At 40.0% G+C, this 17170-nt stretch overlaps 1 protein-coding gene across 8 annotated transcripts in view; it reads left to right on the top strand.

The window, feature by feature from the left end:
* Positions 1-12391, top strand: part of LDLRAD4 (low density lipoprotein receptor class A domain containing 4) — a 684091-nt gene extending 671700 nt beyond the window's left edge. For all 8 annotated transcript variants that reach the window (XM_053912663.1, XM_053912662.1, XM_045187834.2 and 5 more), the window contains 2 exons: positions 5739-5792; positions 7816-12391. In XM_053912663.1, the coding sequence (XP_053768638.1) occupies positions 5739-5792; positions 7816-8346 (585 nt within the window). In that variant the 3' untranslated portion in view covers positions 8347-12391. The remainder of the gene's footprint in view (positions 1-5738; positions 5793-7815) is intronic.
* The last annotated feature ends 4779 nt before the right edge of the window (positions 12392-17170 follow it).

The following is a 17170-nucleotide window of genomic DNA, read 5'->3' as shown; positions in this document are numbered from 1 at the left end:
ATCCAAGAGATCCAAAAATGAAAACTATTATGATAGTACTATGAACAATGATATATCAACAAATTGAATAACCTAGATGAAATGAACTGGTTCCTGGAAACACACCCTACTAAGACTGAATCACACACACACACACAAAAAAAAATAGAAAATCTGAATAGATCTGAAACTAGTAAAGAGATTGACTCAATAATTAAAAACTTCCCAATAAAGAAAATCCCTAGACCAGATGGCTTCACTGGTGAATTCTACCAAACATTTAAAGAAAAATTGACACCAATTCTTTTCAAACTATCCCCAAAAATGAAGGGGAGGGAATACTTTCTAATTCATTCTGTGAGGCCAGCACAACCTTAATACCACAGCCAGACAAAGACACCAAAGGAAAAGAAAACCGTTATCCCTTATGAATTGATGCAAAAATCCTCAACAAAAATACTAAGAAACTGAACTTAGCATCATACTAAAAGGATTATACATATGACCAGTGGGATTTATTTTTGTAATGGAAGGATGGCTTTGTATATGAAAATCAATTGGTGTAATACAGCACAGTAACAGAATGAAGGGAAGAAAACTACATAATCATATCATCATGCATAAAAACTATTTGACATAATTCAACACTTTTTCATGATAAAAACATTCACCAAACTAGGATAGAAGGAAATTACTGCAACATAATAAAGACCATCTATGGAAAGCCCACAGTCAACATTGTACTCAATGGTGAAGGACTGAAGCTGTTCCTTGAAGATCAGGAGCAAGAAAAAGGATGCATGCTTTCACCACTTATTTTCAACATAGTATTTATTGCAAGTTTTAGCTAGAACAACTAGGAAAAAAGAGAAAGAAAAGGCATTCCAAGTATAAAGGAAAAAGTAAAATTATCTGTTTGCAGTCCACATGATCTTATATGTAGGAAACCCTAAAGATTCCAACAAAGAATACCTTCTGGAACTAATAAATTTAACAAAGTTGCAGGATACAAAATTAACATGCAAAAATCAGTTTCATTTCTTTATTCTAACCATTAAGAATCAAAAAGTAAATTAAGAAAACAATCCAATTTACAATAGCATCAAAAAGAATAAAATACTTAAGAATACACTCAAGCAGGTAAAAGATTACACTGGCAATCACACGGTGTTGCTGAAAGAAATTAGACACAAATAAATAGATCTTTCTATTCATGGATTAGAAGACCTGATATTGTTAAGATGTCAGTACCTACCCAAAGAAATCTACAGATTCATTGCAACCCCTATCAAAATCTCAATGATGTTTGTTGCAGAAAAGTCTATCCTAAAATCCATGTGCTATCCAAGAAACCCCCACCACCAAACACCTAAAATAATATTGTAAAAGAATAACTAATTTGGACATCTCACACTTTCTAATTTCAAAAACTTACTACAAAGCTCCAATAACAAAGAGTATAGTAGGAACTTCCAGCCAAGATGGGGGCATAGGTAGATACACTGTGCTTCCTTGTACAACCAAAAGAAGGGCAACAACAAATTTAAAAACAAAAAACAACCAGAACTGACAGAAAATTGAACTGTATAGAAGTCTGACAACCAAGGAGTCAAAGAAGAAACATTCATCAAGACCAGTAGAAGGGGCAGACACAGGCGGCCAGGCAGAAAGGACTTCTGGCAAGGCAGAGGCTGGTGGAGCAGGTGGTCCCACATTTGTGTGTGTGCGTATAAACCAGGAGGAAAAACTAGGGAACAAAACAGACCATGCAACCCAGGTTTCCAGTGTGGAGAAATAAAGCCTCAAAACCATTGACTGAAAATAACCTGTGGGAGTTGAGGCAGCAGGAGAAACTCCCAGCCTTACAGGAGAGTGTGTTGGAGAGACCCACAGGGTCCTAGAATGTACACAAACCCACCCACATGGAAATCAGCACCAGAAGGGCCCCATTTGCTTGTGGGTAGCAGCGGAAGTGACTGAAAACCAGCAGAGAACTGAACAAGCAGCATTGTTCCCTCTCGGACCCCTCCCCCACATACAGAGCCACAGCATAGTAACATGGGTTGGCCTACCATGGCAAATACCTAAGGCTCTGCTCCTTACTACATAACAGGTTCGCCAGGACAAAAAAAAAAGGCCCAAATGAAAACACATCAAAGCTCCAGAAAAAATACAACTAAGCAATGAAGAGATAGCCAAGCTATCAGATGCACAGTCCAAAGCACTGGTAACCAGGACGCTCACAGAATCGATTGAGTATGGTCACAAAATAGAGGAAGAAGTGAAGGCTATACAAAGTGAAATAAAGGAAAATGTACAGGGAACCAACAATAAAGGGAAGGAAACTGGGACTCATATCAATGATCTGGAAAAGAAGGAAGAAATAAACATCCAACTGGAACAGAATGAAGAAACAAGAATTCAGAAAAATGAGGAGAGGCTTAGGAACCTCCAGAACAACTTTAAACGTTCCAACATCCGTATCATAGAGGTGCCAGAGGGAGAAGAAGAAGAGCAAGAAATGGAAAACTTATTTGAAAAACTAATGAAGGAAAACTTCCCCAATCTGGTGAAAGATAGACTTCCAAAGAGTCCAAGAAGCTCAGCGAGTCCCAAAGAATTTGGACCCAAGGAAGCACACAACAAGGCACATCATAATTACATTACCCAGGATTAAAGATAAGGGGAGAATCTTAAACGCAGCAAGGGAAAAGGAGACAGTTAGCTACAAAGGAGTTCCCATAATACTATCCACTGATTTCTCAAAAGAAACCTTGCAGGCAAGAATGGGCCGGAAAGAAGTATTCAAAGTCATGAAAGGCAGGGGCCTACATCTGAGATTACTCTCCCCAGCAAAGCTATCATTTAGAATGGACAGGCAGATAAAGTGCTTCCTAGATAAGGTCAAGTTAAAGGAGTTCATCATCACCAAGCCCTTCTTATATGAAATATTAAAGGGACTTACCTAAGAAAAAGAAGAAGATCAAGACTATGAACAGTAAAATGACAACAAACTCACAGCTATCAGCAACCGAACCTTAAAAACAAAAACAAAAGCAAAAGCAAACTAAGCAAACAAAAGCAAAAAAAGCAAACAACTAAAACAGGAACAGAATCACAGAAATGGAGATCACATGGATGGTTATCAACAGGGGAGTGGGAGGGGGATAGAGGGGGAAAAGGTACAGAGAATAAGTAGCATAAATGGTAGGTAGAAAATAGACAGGGGGAGGGTAAGAATAGTATAGGCAATGTAGAAGCCAAAGAACTTACATGTATAACCCATGGACATGAACTAAAGCAGGGAAATGTGGGCGGGAGGGGGTGTTCAGGGAGGAGGGTAGTGAAGGGGGGAAGTGGGACAACTGTAATAACATAATCAATAAATATATTTTTAAAAATGAAATAAAAAAAAACATGCAACCCTCGACTTCTGGGCCACTTCTGGTAGTTTTATTTCTGGCCATTATGCTCCACACTATGCTGTAGCCTTCTGTTTTTACTGTTGCCTGTTGCCAGTTCTCTGGATGGAAGGTTAGAGCTGACATCAGTGAGGTAGCTGGTGGGCAGTAATGGCTTTGAGCTTCATTTGAAGGAAGGGAGAGGAGCTAGGGCAGAATATAAGTCTTAGAAACATTCGAGGATGAGTTTCTATGCCATTTTCAATATGAAAGTTGATATAACAACTCAGAACTATAGTGATTGTTTTACTTTGATCCAGGATAACACATGCTCTGAAGTGCTGTGTGAGTTGCCTTGGTGCTGTGAAGAGCTGCCATGGGTGTGAGTCAGCCACTTCATAAGATAGAATTAGATCTGTCACCTGTCATCAGGCCTGAGCTGTAATAGCCCATTATATAGTTTTATAGTCAAACCTTAAGCCCAAACTTCCTCTAAATGCTGTTGCGTCTGTTTATATTTTTGTTGCTGAGTCTATGATGTTCTGTGGGTATCCTAAAATCAGGTTGTATGTATTGGAAAAACACCCTGTTGTCCAAATGGGGTATTTGCTTTAGAAAACTGGCCTACAAAAGAGAGCAAGAGAGATTTAGGGGTGTTTTACCCTAAAGAAAAGGCTCGCAGGTCTTCTTGTGGGTTCTTTCATGTTCTCAGGAGGCCCAGTGATTGCACAAGTTCATGTATGAATATTCCTGGGAATCCAAAAATGCAGACATCACGCTCCCCCATAGTTCTTTTTATTACAATAACAGGCCTTTACCTAAGAGCCCAACAGACCATTGCTAGTAGCCAACAATTTTGTTTGAAATGGGAAAACATAATGAAGTGCTTTGTAAGCAAGTAAGTGGTGTTCGAAATGAGCCTTAATAATGTCTAGTGTTTGCTTGTCATGCTGCCAGTCTGGTTAAACATTTTAGAAAAAAGATGTTAAACAACTAGATGTCAAGTCACATATGCCTTGGGAATAAAGGGACTGAAGAATAAATTGACTAGAAGACTCTTGAAGGGCATCCAGGCTTTGGAAACTTAGTTTTGTTTGAAAGCCAACCAGTGTGGCTGTGCGATGCCAAATCACAGTTCAGAAGGGCTGTGGCTGACACCTGGCTGGCTGTAGTAATGCAAATTTGCATAAGAGCTTAATTTACCCAGACTCTACCCAAATCTAGCTAGTGACTGAATATGGTTTGATGACATTTGAAATGTATTTCAAACACACAAGTGTGTAGTTTGAAATATGTTTGACTTCAAATCCAGTCTATCTCAAATCTGGCTGAGACCTAAATTTTCTAACTTTTCCTTTTGGTCACATGTGGGGGAGCTTTCTCTAGCAGAGCTCCCCCAGGCCACCGTGAATGAGAATAATTCTGCCAAGACATTATCTGCTTGGGGAAGAAGGCTGACCAATCTCTCAGAGGAGGATGCTGTTTTAGCCTCTCTCTCAATGGGCTTTTATTGAGTTTAGCTTGTGTAGGGATGCATATCAAAGAAAGGAGGTATGGTTTACAGATAACATTTCTGAGATCAGGGGGGTCCTTTCAAGTCAGGGTCTGGTAGACAGGGTGATGTCAATCAGCTGTAAAATCTTGGGAAACAAACTTATTTTGTGATTGGACCCTTAACATTTAAATTGAGGACATTCTTAGCAAAGCAGGTGTCACAGGACTTTATGCATTCTTTCCTAGGTCACCCCCCACCAGGAACCACTGGTTCTGGCACAGGGCTGCATGCCCTTTTGGCATTGTTTCAGGCCTGAATCAGGTGGGAGAATCAAGGCAGCCAAGAGATTAGGAGACTTTTTACAGATAGAATGAGGACTCAGGCTATGATAAAGCCGAGGGGTGAGGGTTTTTTGTCCCTCCTCCACAATCCCAAGTCCTTCCCTGATGGTCCCTTCATGACCATGCCTATCTTAGGTTGCCCCTCCCTTGAGGAATCTCACCCATCATTGTCTAACCAGTCATCCGCCCAGGGCCAAACAGGGTGAAGTAAAGGGGACAGAGGCTGTGCCCCTCCTGCGAGGATAAGTTTTGTCTCCTTAGTGGCTTACAGTCCCAAGGTCCCCTAGACATGGGGCCTTTTCACCTGTCAGTGGAGTTACAGCCTCTGAAACCAGGCAGGACAGTTCCCAACAGTCACAGTTCTCATTTTAGATGTTTGGTGAAAAAAAAAGGACTAGTTCTTTGTTGTTCTGTGACTTAAACAGGTCTGCTACTGTCAAAGAGGAATGTGGTTCCTTGATTTTAGGTGCTACTTCATGAAACTAATGATTTTCTTGTTGTGCCCCCTCCCACCCCTGCCAGGAAGGGTGCTTGTGGCCTTCAGACAGCTCCGGTCCTCAGCCAGGTGCCTCAGAGGTAAGAGATTGGACAAGGGAGGGGTGTAGGTGGCTGGAGGTGGCTGCTGAACCAATGTGTATAAAGGAGGGAGGAGAGAAAAAAAACATTACAACAAAAGATGTGGAAAGTCAAATGTATGACAACATAGAATAAGAAATAACATTTATTAGCCCTAGCTGGTGTGGCTCAGTGAATTGAGCACAGGCCTACAAACCAAAGGGTCGCCGGTTTGATTCCCAGTCAGGGCACATGCCTGGGTTGCGGGCTAGGCCCCCAATAGGGGGCCCGTGAGAGGCAACCACACATTGCTGTTTCTCTCCCTCTCTTTCTCTCTCCCTTACACTCTCTCTAAAAATAAATAAATAAAATCTTTAAAAAAAGAAGTAACTTTTATTATGTCCATAAGAACAAACTGACAGTAATCAGAGGGGAGGTGGGAGGGGAGAAAGGAGGGGAAATGGGGAAGGGTTTTCAGAAACATGTATAAAGGAAACATGTACAAAACCAAAAAGGGTAGGTTCAAGGGTGGGCAGTGGGAATGGCTGGGGTGGGGGAAGGGGGGAAATGGAGACAACTGTACTTGAACAACAATAGAAAATGTGTGGAAAAAATAAAATAAAATAAAGTCTTATACAGTCCACTTTCTAAAAAAAAAAAAGAAAAGAAAAGAAATAACATTTAAATTAAGGCATATGCCTATAACTTAGAATCTCCTAGGGATTACTGATGCTAGCCTAAAGCTCCCTACAGAAAGCACATTGAGAATCACTGATCTTTACATGACCCTATAAGTTGCTAATAATGAGGCTTGGTAGAAGTGGGCATAGTTTAAAAATAAAGTATGATTCATTTCCGTATCTTCAAGTTTAATAATATGACTTAAAACAACAGCGTCTTTTACCTTTAAGTTAAAAATATGGTATGGGAGAAGTCAATGGATGGATGCACACACACACACGTTATATTTCCTCTAGAAGAATGGGTGGTGGAATAGATGAGAAGACTGTGTAAGAATTCACTTTGGAAAAAATCTATAATCATATTTACTTTGGAATACAAAACATTTTTCATGTCAGTTACTAAAACTAACTATAGGAAACTTTTGTCTATAAAGAAATAACTGGAAAGGATTACAGACCAGAGGGAAAAAGAAGTAAATTATTTCATATTTTTCTAAGTACTTGATGGGGCAACAAGCTCCTATAAATAATTCATAAATTGACCCAGTACCTCCTACCTGTTCTAAGACCATCAGGTGAAGTTGTAACTTATATTTACAATGAAAACTCTGAGCCACTACCCACTCTTCTGAATCATAGGTGGGAGAGTGGGAGGGGACCTGAAAAAGCAGGCTGTCTGGTCCTCTTACTTTATATGTAAAGGGGTAGAGGCCTGGACCAGGTCATGTGGTGAACAAGACCAGAGAGCCTTCTGCACAACACTCTTCCACTGTGTTACTTTTTCTTGCACTCTGGAAGTTACTCTTGTATTTTACTTGACCCAGTGGGAGACATATGCATAGCGTACACATAGCATACACAATAACTCCCATTAAATCCAAATTTTCAGTTAAACACAATTCTCCATTATTGAACCGTATTGGATAAGCAATAGTTTGGCAAGGTGAGTGGTCTAACTCATGAAGAATAAGAAAACTACATTTACGGCATTGGCCACATAACTCAGTTGATTAAAGTATCAGCCCTATACCCTGAGGTTGTGGGTTCAAAACCCCATCAGAGCACATGCAAGAATCAATCATTGAATGCATTAATAAGTGGAACAAGAAATCTCTTTCTCTCTTTCTTTCTCCCTCTCTCTCTCTCCCCTGCCTTCCTCTCTCTAAAATCAATACATTAAAAATTTTTTAAGAAGAAAATTATATTTTTTTCTGGGATTGTTTTTTCCTGTTTTGTTGGGTGGGGGGAAAGTTTTCAGACAGATGAGAACACAGGCGAAGTGTGAATTTTCTCGATACCATCACGTTTATGATCATTATTGTGCCAAGAATGTCTTTAAGCCTTTGCTCTTTTCCTTGCAGATCATGTACCCTCCTCGGTCTAGAGACAGGTTTACTGCCCCGTCCTTTATCCAGAGGGACCGGTTCAGCCGCTTTCAGCCCACCTACCCCTATGTGCAGCACGAGATTGACCTTCCCCCCACCATCTCCCTGTCTGATGGGGAGGAGCCACCTCCTTACCAGGGGCTCTGTACCCTGCAGCTCAGGGACCCCGAACAGCAGATGGAACTCAACCGAGAATCTGTGAGGGCCCCACCCAACCGAACCATATTTGACAGCGATTTGATAGATATTTCTGTGTACAATGGGGGCCCATGCCCACCCAGCAGCAATTCGGGCATTAGTGCCAGCAGCTGCAGCAGTAATGGGAGGATGGAGGGGCCACCTCCAACGTACAGCGAGGTAATGGGCCACTACCCAGGAGCCTCTTTCTTCCATCACCAGCACGGCAACACGCACAGAGGGAGCAGACTGCCATTTCAACAGGACAGCTCTGGGAGCACAATGGTGCCCATCCAGGGCAAAGACAGGAAGCCTGGGAATCTTGTCTGACCCTCCAACATTCACTTGAATTGAGAAGAAACCGAGGAGGGAGGAGGGCTGCACAGCTCCTCCACTCCTGGGCACAGTGCTGTTGAGTTTTACATGCTACAACTAAGTAAAACCAAATGTGCAAATATGGTCTTTGTTTCTGATTCCTTTCAGGGGAATTGCATGCAAACTAGACTAAAATAATACAAACTTCCATTCGGTCTGACCATAAACAGTGTTTATTTGGGGGCAGGCGTAGGGAGGGGGGATAGTTTTGGCAAAGGGTGGGCATGGGAACACAGGGAAAGGGATGCTTTGAGATATCATGAAATAAAACCCAGAGGTATTTGATTTATTTAATTTTGAAAGGAGACTGCAGAGAAAGAGGCCAGAATTGCCTGTTTTATAATTAACTGAATAAAGAAGGAAGCATTACTATATATTATCATGGGGAAGAATTGGCCAGTTTGCTTTTTCTCCCAAGGTGTGGAATGTTTGTTTTCAAAATATGACTCAAAATTCCTGGGTTTTTTTTTGTTTTGGGTTTGTTTTTTTTTGTGCCAAGGTGAAGTGGAGAAGTTAGGTGAATGCAAGGAGTTAATTTGTGTTGTTATGATGTTTTTAAAAGTTGCACTATCTTAATGTTTAAAATATATATAAGGGAACTGTTTTATGTGACATTCTGTATGTTGTCTTTTCACCTGTGGATTATTATCAGGTCCAAGGAATACCGTGGAGTGTGCCCCATAATTGTGCAAGAAAAGTTGTTTGGGGATGTAGCCTAACATGCTAACTTATGTAAATCAAGAAAGTTGTTATTGTAAGAATTTGCATCAGATAGCAGTGCTTCACTGAAGCATTTGGAGACTTTTGGATGGAAGATGGGAAATACTAAGTTTCACCATTTCTGTATTGTTGAGTTACTCTGCTAGTCTTAGGCTGCCTATTTTATTAAAAATGAAACTGACACATAAATTTATGCATCCAGTATCATGCAGCTGCCCTTGTCCTGCAGCAGTGGAGTAATTTAGATTTGTTTTCACCGTAGCATGAATTATACTCAGATACATACGTTATTTTATGCAATAAATTGTTTAAAATGTAAGGTGGTTATTTTTAATACTGTTGAAATAATGTAACTTCTTAGTATATTCCCATCATCTCCCCCCTTTCCTAGACAGTTCAGTTCAATCCTGGACAGCTAGTCAGCACTTGAGAGGCTCTGAGCAGTCACTCCCCTTGGAGCCTCCCAGCCTGTGTGTAAGTGATGCTGGCAGTGGCTTCTTCATGCATAAGAAGGCCCAGAATTGACAAAAGAACACCACATTGCTAAGCATGACAGTAAGCCATTGCACTTCACTAATACTGGCGCAGCATTCCTGGAGGAATGGAAACTCCTGTGGGAGTTCATTCAGCCTTTGCAGTGGTGGCCAGAACTGGACAGTCAGTTATAAAACAGTAGAGGGTAGGGAAGCAGCTTTAAAAGCACAGGATAAAAAGCACAACATGTAGTTAAAATGCAACTAGAAAATAATTTTAAATATTGTTAGTTTTAATATTCCTGATATTTACAAATATTTGTTCTTATATAAAATGAACAACTTTCTTTTGTGGAAGTAAGCATCTGGCTTTAGTAATAGCACCAGCCAATAAGTCCAGAATACCACACCATGGGAGAGCTTGTCTGTAGCAAAAGCCTGCTCTGTGCCTGTTAGGCCCTTTGGCCTCTGCATGTAACAAAATGGAATGGAATGATGATTCAGTGACTCTGATCTCTGTAGTTTTAATGCCAAATAACACATGTATGTTTCAGTCTGTCTGTGGGTCACTGAGGTGATTTATCAGTGAGGTGGTGACTTTGTGCTGTTGGCTGAGAGCTGGAGAGACTATTCTGAACTACAAGTCCTGTTCACTGCCCTCTGCTCTTTCTGCGTCTTCTCTTAGTAGGTTGCTGGTTTCTGTTTTGTTTTGAGGACTGGACTCTTCATTGGTTTTATTCATTTCACCCAGTAATAGCCACAGAACTAGTCAAATTCTCAGAGAGAGAACAAAGGTGGGCAATTGTTGGTTGGCACTTATGCTGCAGAGTCTGCAAGTGTGTTCACTGAGAGTCACAGTGGGAATCCCAAGACTGAGCAGAACCCTGGGAGCCTTGACTTGGGACCGGAGCCTCCTAACCACTCAGCTCATTGCCTGTATCAGAAGCCTGTGCTTGAAGGAAACTGGCAATCTTTATGGCATGAAGCCCATCTCACCCTGTCAGGGGAGGATTAGGAAGTCCTCGTCCCAGTCAGGATCCCATTAGTGGAAGTTTGGAATAGGTTATTGGTCAGGTGTCCCCAACAAGATTAGCTATCATTCCAAACATTGCCTGCAATTTTGACAAAGTGCATGAACCCACCCAGTAGCTAGCTCAAAATTGTTTTTACAATCTTTAACTTCCCTACCTGCTGCAAGAATGACCTAAGGTCAGAAACTTGTCAATTCCTAGTCACTTTGCAAGTATATGAATATTTTGCAGATGTCCATATAATTGGCAAAACAATTATTTAATTCAGATGAATTTAATCATCCTTCAAAAGAAAGGTTCCTCCCATTAAGCCACTCTAGAGAATTGCCCTTTAAGTTAAATAGTTATTTAAAGACAGAGAGACATACAAAACTATGACTTGAAAGGTCTTGAGGCTGGACCTCGGTAATGAATTAGTTGAAAAGCCAAGGTCATTATTAATTCACCCTGAATTAATAATCAATTCCCTTTTGACACAGGGAAAAGGTGACTTAGATCAGTAGCTCTTTCCACACCTCGCTGGCCTGTTGTGGAAAGAGGAGTGTTTGTGAAGACATAGCTCACACAGTGGGGCCTAATGTTCAAAAAGACTATGTACTGTTGGAGTCCAGGAGCCCAGTTTAGAAAGCAGTGGTTTAGGCAAACAATAATAGGTTGATTATTTCAGTAGAGTGTTAGTTAAAGCAAAGGATTGCATTGTTCAAAAGAATAGTTGGTGGGAACTGATACTCTGGGCATCCTGCTATGACTTGTCCCTTGTCCCAGGGACTTCCAGGAATATGAAACGCAACACATTCTGAGTCCCATTTATAGAAACACAGTCCTCAGGCATATATTTGCTTTTTCAGAAAATCTAGTGTTCTTCAGACCCTGAAACAGTTCTTAGTACAAAAGAGATTTTGCTAAATGAATTATGCATTTAAAAAGTTAAAGTATTCTTTGTATTTCTGACCATTTCTTTAGTATTAAAGAAGCTTACCAAGCATGTCCTCTGTCTTCCCCATCACATATACACAAACAGTCCACAAGAAATTTCAAGATAGCAGAGAATATTTAAAACTTACAGAAATTTGTCATGAGGATACACACACATACATATCCACTAAACTTATGGGAGAGGAAATAGGGGCCAACAGTGAACTGGAGGGCTTTTAACACAGGCACAGGAATGTGGTGCAAAGATGAGTGTGTCTTGAGCTTCTAAATATCTCCGCTAGATCATCTTCACCTTTATCTTCATAAGAATGAGGTGTCAACAGGCAACTACTTTTAGAAAGCTTCTCTTATGTGGAAGAATCCATTCAAATCCCTGACTTCCTCTCAGAACCAGTAGTTGCATCCTGACAGGGGCAATCCTGTATCTTCCATCCAATTGCTCTTCTCTCAAGGAAGACCTTTTTAGGGTGAGTCCTGATGTAATGGCCTTCAGATACTGGTCCATAGCAAAGAGATACACCCATTCAGCCCCTGACCCTCAGAAGAAATTCTGTCCGTGGCTTGGCTACTCAGGCTCCTGTGTGTTCTCGGCGCCTCATGTCTTGTTTGCTGTGCTGGCATTCACTCCTTGAGGTATGATGCTAAGAACGGCAACACTCACTGCATGTTAATTGGTATACGATTCATTTTTCTTAAAACTTTGAAAGCTCAGCAGTGTAGGAAGAAAAAAAACCTGGGAAGAATACTTGGTTTTTGTTCATTTTTTGATTTTGTCTGAGTGACTAAAAGTAGAACCATGCCAGTGCTTGGCGCCAAGCCTTTGTACAGTGACTTACTCCCCAACCCCCCCCCCCCCCCCCCCCCCCCCCCCCCCCCCCGCTCCCAGCCAGCGTCCCAACCTTGGCTGAAGAGCAGCTTCCCCTCACCTAGATTATTGCAGCCTTGGCAAATTTAGATCAAATTGCAGGACTTGTCAACTTGGTTGGCAAGTTGACAAGTCCTCCTCCTCACTGTGAAGAACACTGTATCTGACAGGGGCACACCAATGTCACAGATTAAGAAACTTTGCTTTCACCCCAGGTCACCAATGATAGTCCTGGCAGCTTTGCACTCACCTAACATTTAGGGATTTAAAGGAGTGCTTGCAGCAGCAAAGAACAGAGAGGTGGATGGCAAATAGAAAGTACTCTCCTGCCTTGAAATATCCTACACTTCAGCTTAGGTTATTGTACTACCCATAGTGCTGCATCTTTTGCATATTTTAAATTCATGATTTCTGCCAGGATCAAACAGTCATTTGCTGTTGCTGCTGCTTCTTTCAGGTTGACTGCATTAGGAGGTTGTCCTGAGTAGGATGCCTTGCTAAGAAAGCACCATCTTCCCTTCATCCTTTTCTTTCCTTCCTCAGTGTATGCTTAAGTATACTGTGGTGGGCCTTGGAGCTATACAGAGATTATCACTATACAACACATGCATATTATGCGGATTCATGTCACTTCAGAGAGCTCTGTATGTCAGTAGGTTTTAAGCAACCACATGGTCCCATGTTCTGGTGTTAGCAGACATAGGAGCCAAACCCCACCACTGCTGTACTCTGTGCTCCACCTTTGTTGTGCCTCACTTACAATGGTGCTTCTTCAGCTATGTCTTTTCCTATGTTTTTATTTGTAAGGTGCTGTATATAACTTGAATATATTATGCACATATCCTACCCAATGGGTAGAAGAAACATTGTTAATACTGTAATATAATGTATAGATACCAATTTTAACAGAAATGGCATAGAATTTGTGAATGCCTATGTGCTTTGTCCTCTTTTGTAAGGAAATTTGCAAATGGATGCATACAGATAAAAGTCTATGTAGTTTATTTTCCTATTAAATATCAATATTATAACACAAGGGAAAGAAGTCTGAACAAGCAAGCTAGTTTATGACCAATGTATGTATAGCAATTGAGACTTGCATCTTTGCTGTGAAAACACTTTTAGAAATTAATTCTTAAAAATTCCATGGCTTTTTGTTTACCACTAGATGCTGCTTCTTTTCATCTCTTTTACTGCTTAGTTGGACCAGTGTTAGTTATAGTCAGGAAAAAATGTTTTTTGTTTTTTGTCTTTTTACAGACAAGGTTCTTTATTCTTTATTTCATACTTGTATTTCCAAGTGCTTATTCTGAGCTTGTTTTCTGTTTCAAAGGCCTTGAAGGTTAGGGAACTATTCATCACTCTATTAATTGGTAAAGTTAAATCACTTGCCTGCTGCATTTTCTATAACACCCACATTCTCAGCATAACCACTGGCCACCTGTCTCAGCATGTTCTCACACATGGTCATTAACTCTGAAAACGAATGCAAGCCAAACAAAGCCTAAAGTATAAATGGGTTGCCATAAGAAAACAATTAAAAAGTCACCTGTTGTGAAAAGACATATTTAATCAAACCTGGGCAGAGACCACCCAAGATTAAACAGAAGTTTTTCTACAAGTCCGGTATTTACAATACAGGTGCATTTTTGTGAATGAGTGATTGTGATGAAAATACAGTAGTTGATACGTGTGAACACTAAGAATAAAAGTTCCTGATATAATAAACATTCAATTTATACATATTAAGGATCTATTTTTTCTTAAAAGACTAAAATTAAATTAGATTTAACACAAATTTGATTATTAATGATATTGTGAAATATTTGAGATTGCTGATTAGGTTCCTCATCAAGATTTGGGCTACAAATTATATTAAAATTTGAAAGATGAATTCTTTTTTTACTTAGAAATATATAATCATGGAGATACCTATATAGTAGTTCCAAATCTTCCAACTACTTTTTCCTTTTTTAAAACTTGTTTTATGAAAAGACATTATGTCTTAAGAATAATGAATGTTGTGTTAAAGTCAAGAGAAAGTGCACATTTTGTTAAAATTGCAAAAATTACATCCAAAGTAAATGGGCCTCCAGCTGAGGACTTTGTTCAGTACAGAGACATTTATGACTGTGTCCCAAGTCTCCCTCTGCATTTTACTTTGACCAGTTGAAGCTGTGGAGCCAATGAAATGACAGTGGAGTTCATAAGGAAAGAACACCTCAGGAAAAATGAATCCACATCAGAGAAGACCCCATTCTTTGAAAAAATGTCTTGTTATGGATAATGGGTTATCATTAGCAGAGAATTAGCTATCTGTCAGCCAGGTAAAGAATCTTAACATCCATTCCTTTTGGTGTCTCATGGTGATCTTGACCCAAGAAATGAACTAATTTTGGCCACTGGTTAGGAATTGCTTGGAGTGGTGTGCCATGTCTCCTCTCTCTTACACAGTGTCTGCTTCCAGCTCAGTTTTTAGTGTCTGACTGTGACTTCTGCATTAATCTTCAAATATCCTAATATATTTTTTAAAATCCTGTAACAGCATGTTCACTAAACCACTGTTGAATCATGTGTGTGAGCATCCTTTCCAGTGCGGTCCATAAAGGCCACCAGTGAAATTTTACCCATTTGATCCATATTTCCAGTGTATACTGTTACTCGAGGATATTAATTCTAAATAATTCCATGGTTTTTATTTGCTCTGTGGTGTTATGATTTTGAAAATCACAATAGGATCATACCCTTTTCCTCCAGAAAGCAAACTGTTACCAATTATCCTTAAACTGAAAATGCCTATACAACACAACTCAATGCTGAACAGACTAAAAGTCAGCCCTTCTTTTATTATCTATTTTTGGGAGGGCCATGGAAAGATTATCTTGTGTGCTCTCCATCTGTCTGGCCCTACTGCCTGCTCCATTTTATACTGCAGGGCTCCCCTGTGATTCAATATTATGAACAGAGGCTCATTTCTGCTAGGAACACCCTTACCCACCTGGTTTGATTTCCTGGGAGGACTGCTGAGCGGGTGTCATCAGAGAATGTTTTGTACTCAGAGGTACTAAAATTTGTTACCACACCATTGTTTCCTTTCTATAGATCTAATTGAGGCTTAAACTTTATTGTTTATCATGCTGGTTCATTTTAATGTGCTTATTGGTATATTGCTATTTTTCATTTCATGGTTTTCAAAAATCGCATTTTCGACTTGTATACTTGTCTAGTTTAAAGCTGCTCTTTTAAAGTATGTAATACTATTCAAAGTATTTAGTTCATTTAATTTTTATTATAAAGCAGCTTACTAAAAAAAGTAAAACTGTATTTGAACTTTTCAATAGTTGTTCATGTGAACTATGATAATCAGAAGTCATTAAAGTCTCTTTTTAACAGCCATTTATGCTTACTTTCAACGTAATTCCCAGGTATATACAAAAAGAAAAAAAGGTTTCCAACTGTTATATATCTGCATCTTTTTAACTGAGCAATGGTGATGTAGTTCTTAGACCTAAGGTCTGTGATTGTAATACTCTTAAAGAAAGACGTTGCTCTAAGTGCTGTTAAAGTTATTAAATCAGCTTTTTCTGCTTGTTCTTAATGCTGTGGTCAAACCATAGCACAAAATTATTAAAAGTAATCAGTGATATACATGTGTCTCCTAGTTTGGTTTTTAATCTTTCAAAAACAAAGCACATGTGTGGGGAAAATAAAACATGTGTTTTAAAACCTATCTCAAAGAAACACTTCTATGGTCCCCTAACTAAACTTTCCATTCAGCTTTCATTCATTCTGACTTTAAAAAAAAATCATTATATTCTGCTACAAACAACTCTGGTTAGATTATATCATATGATTCTTTTTAATTCTGTGTTCTCCACAGACCACTCAAGGATTTTCCTGAGGTATCTCATGACAGGTACCACTGAGAGCTGCTTCACCTGAGCTGAGACTCATGGGGAGGAATTTGTAGTTGTCAAGTTTATGGATGGCTATCACAGAAAAACTAAGGTCAGCTCAGTCCAAAGCATGAACAAGATTTCTAACAATAATAACTGTTCAACAGTGATATAGATGCTCAGAGGTTCAGGTCCCTGGCATTGGAGGTTTTCAGTTCATGATAAGTGTAGCAAAAGGACTCTAAATTTCCTTTCCTAAGAGATTAGAATTGTATTATCTTTAAGCTCTAAATAAGAATATGGGAGAAACCGGAGTTCTAGCCAAGATGGAACCGCAGGTAGAAACATTTCACTTCCTCACACAACCAAAAGAAGGGTAACAACCAACCTAAAAACAATAAGCCACCAGAAGTGCCAGAAAATCATACTGCATGAAACTCTAACAAGCAGTTAAAGAAACATTCACCTAGACTCGTAGAAGGGTGAGAGATAGACAGCCGAGTGGAGAGGACACATAGCAAGGCGGTGGAGCATGTGGGCGAGGCAGGGCTGACTGAATGTCAAACTAAAGACTCAAAGCTAGCTGTAAACTACTGTGGGGGTGGCCATGGTGGGATAAACTCCCAGTCTCACACAAGACAGTTCATTGGAAAGTGGGCTAGAGCAGAGCAAGTGAGCCTATTATTCCCTCTCTGACGCCTCCCCCACAGAGGGCCACTACACAGCAAAGAGGGTTGCCTCACCTGGGTGAACACCTAAGACCCCCACCCCTTACAATGTAACAGGTGCACTGAGACAAACAAATATGGCCCAAATGAAAGAACAGATCAAAAACACAGAAAATGAGCTAAGCAACGA

Source organism: Desmodus rotundus, chromosome 10 (genome assembly GCF_022682495.2).
Source record: "Desmodus rotundus isolate HL8 chromosome 10, HLdesRot8A.1, whole genome shotgun sequence".
NCBI lineage: Eukaryota > Metazoa > Chordata > Mammalia > Chiroptera > Phyllostomidae > Desmodus > Desmodus rotundus.
Note: the sequence above shows the minus strand (reverse complement) of the source record. Positions and strands in the feature narration are given on the sequence as shown.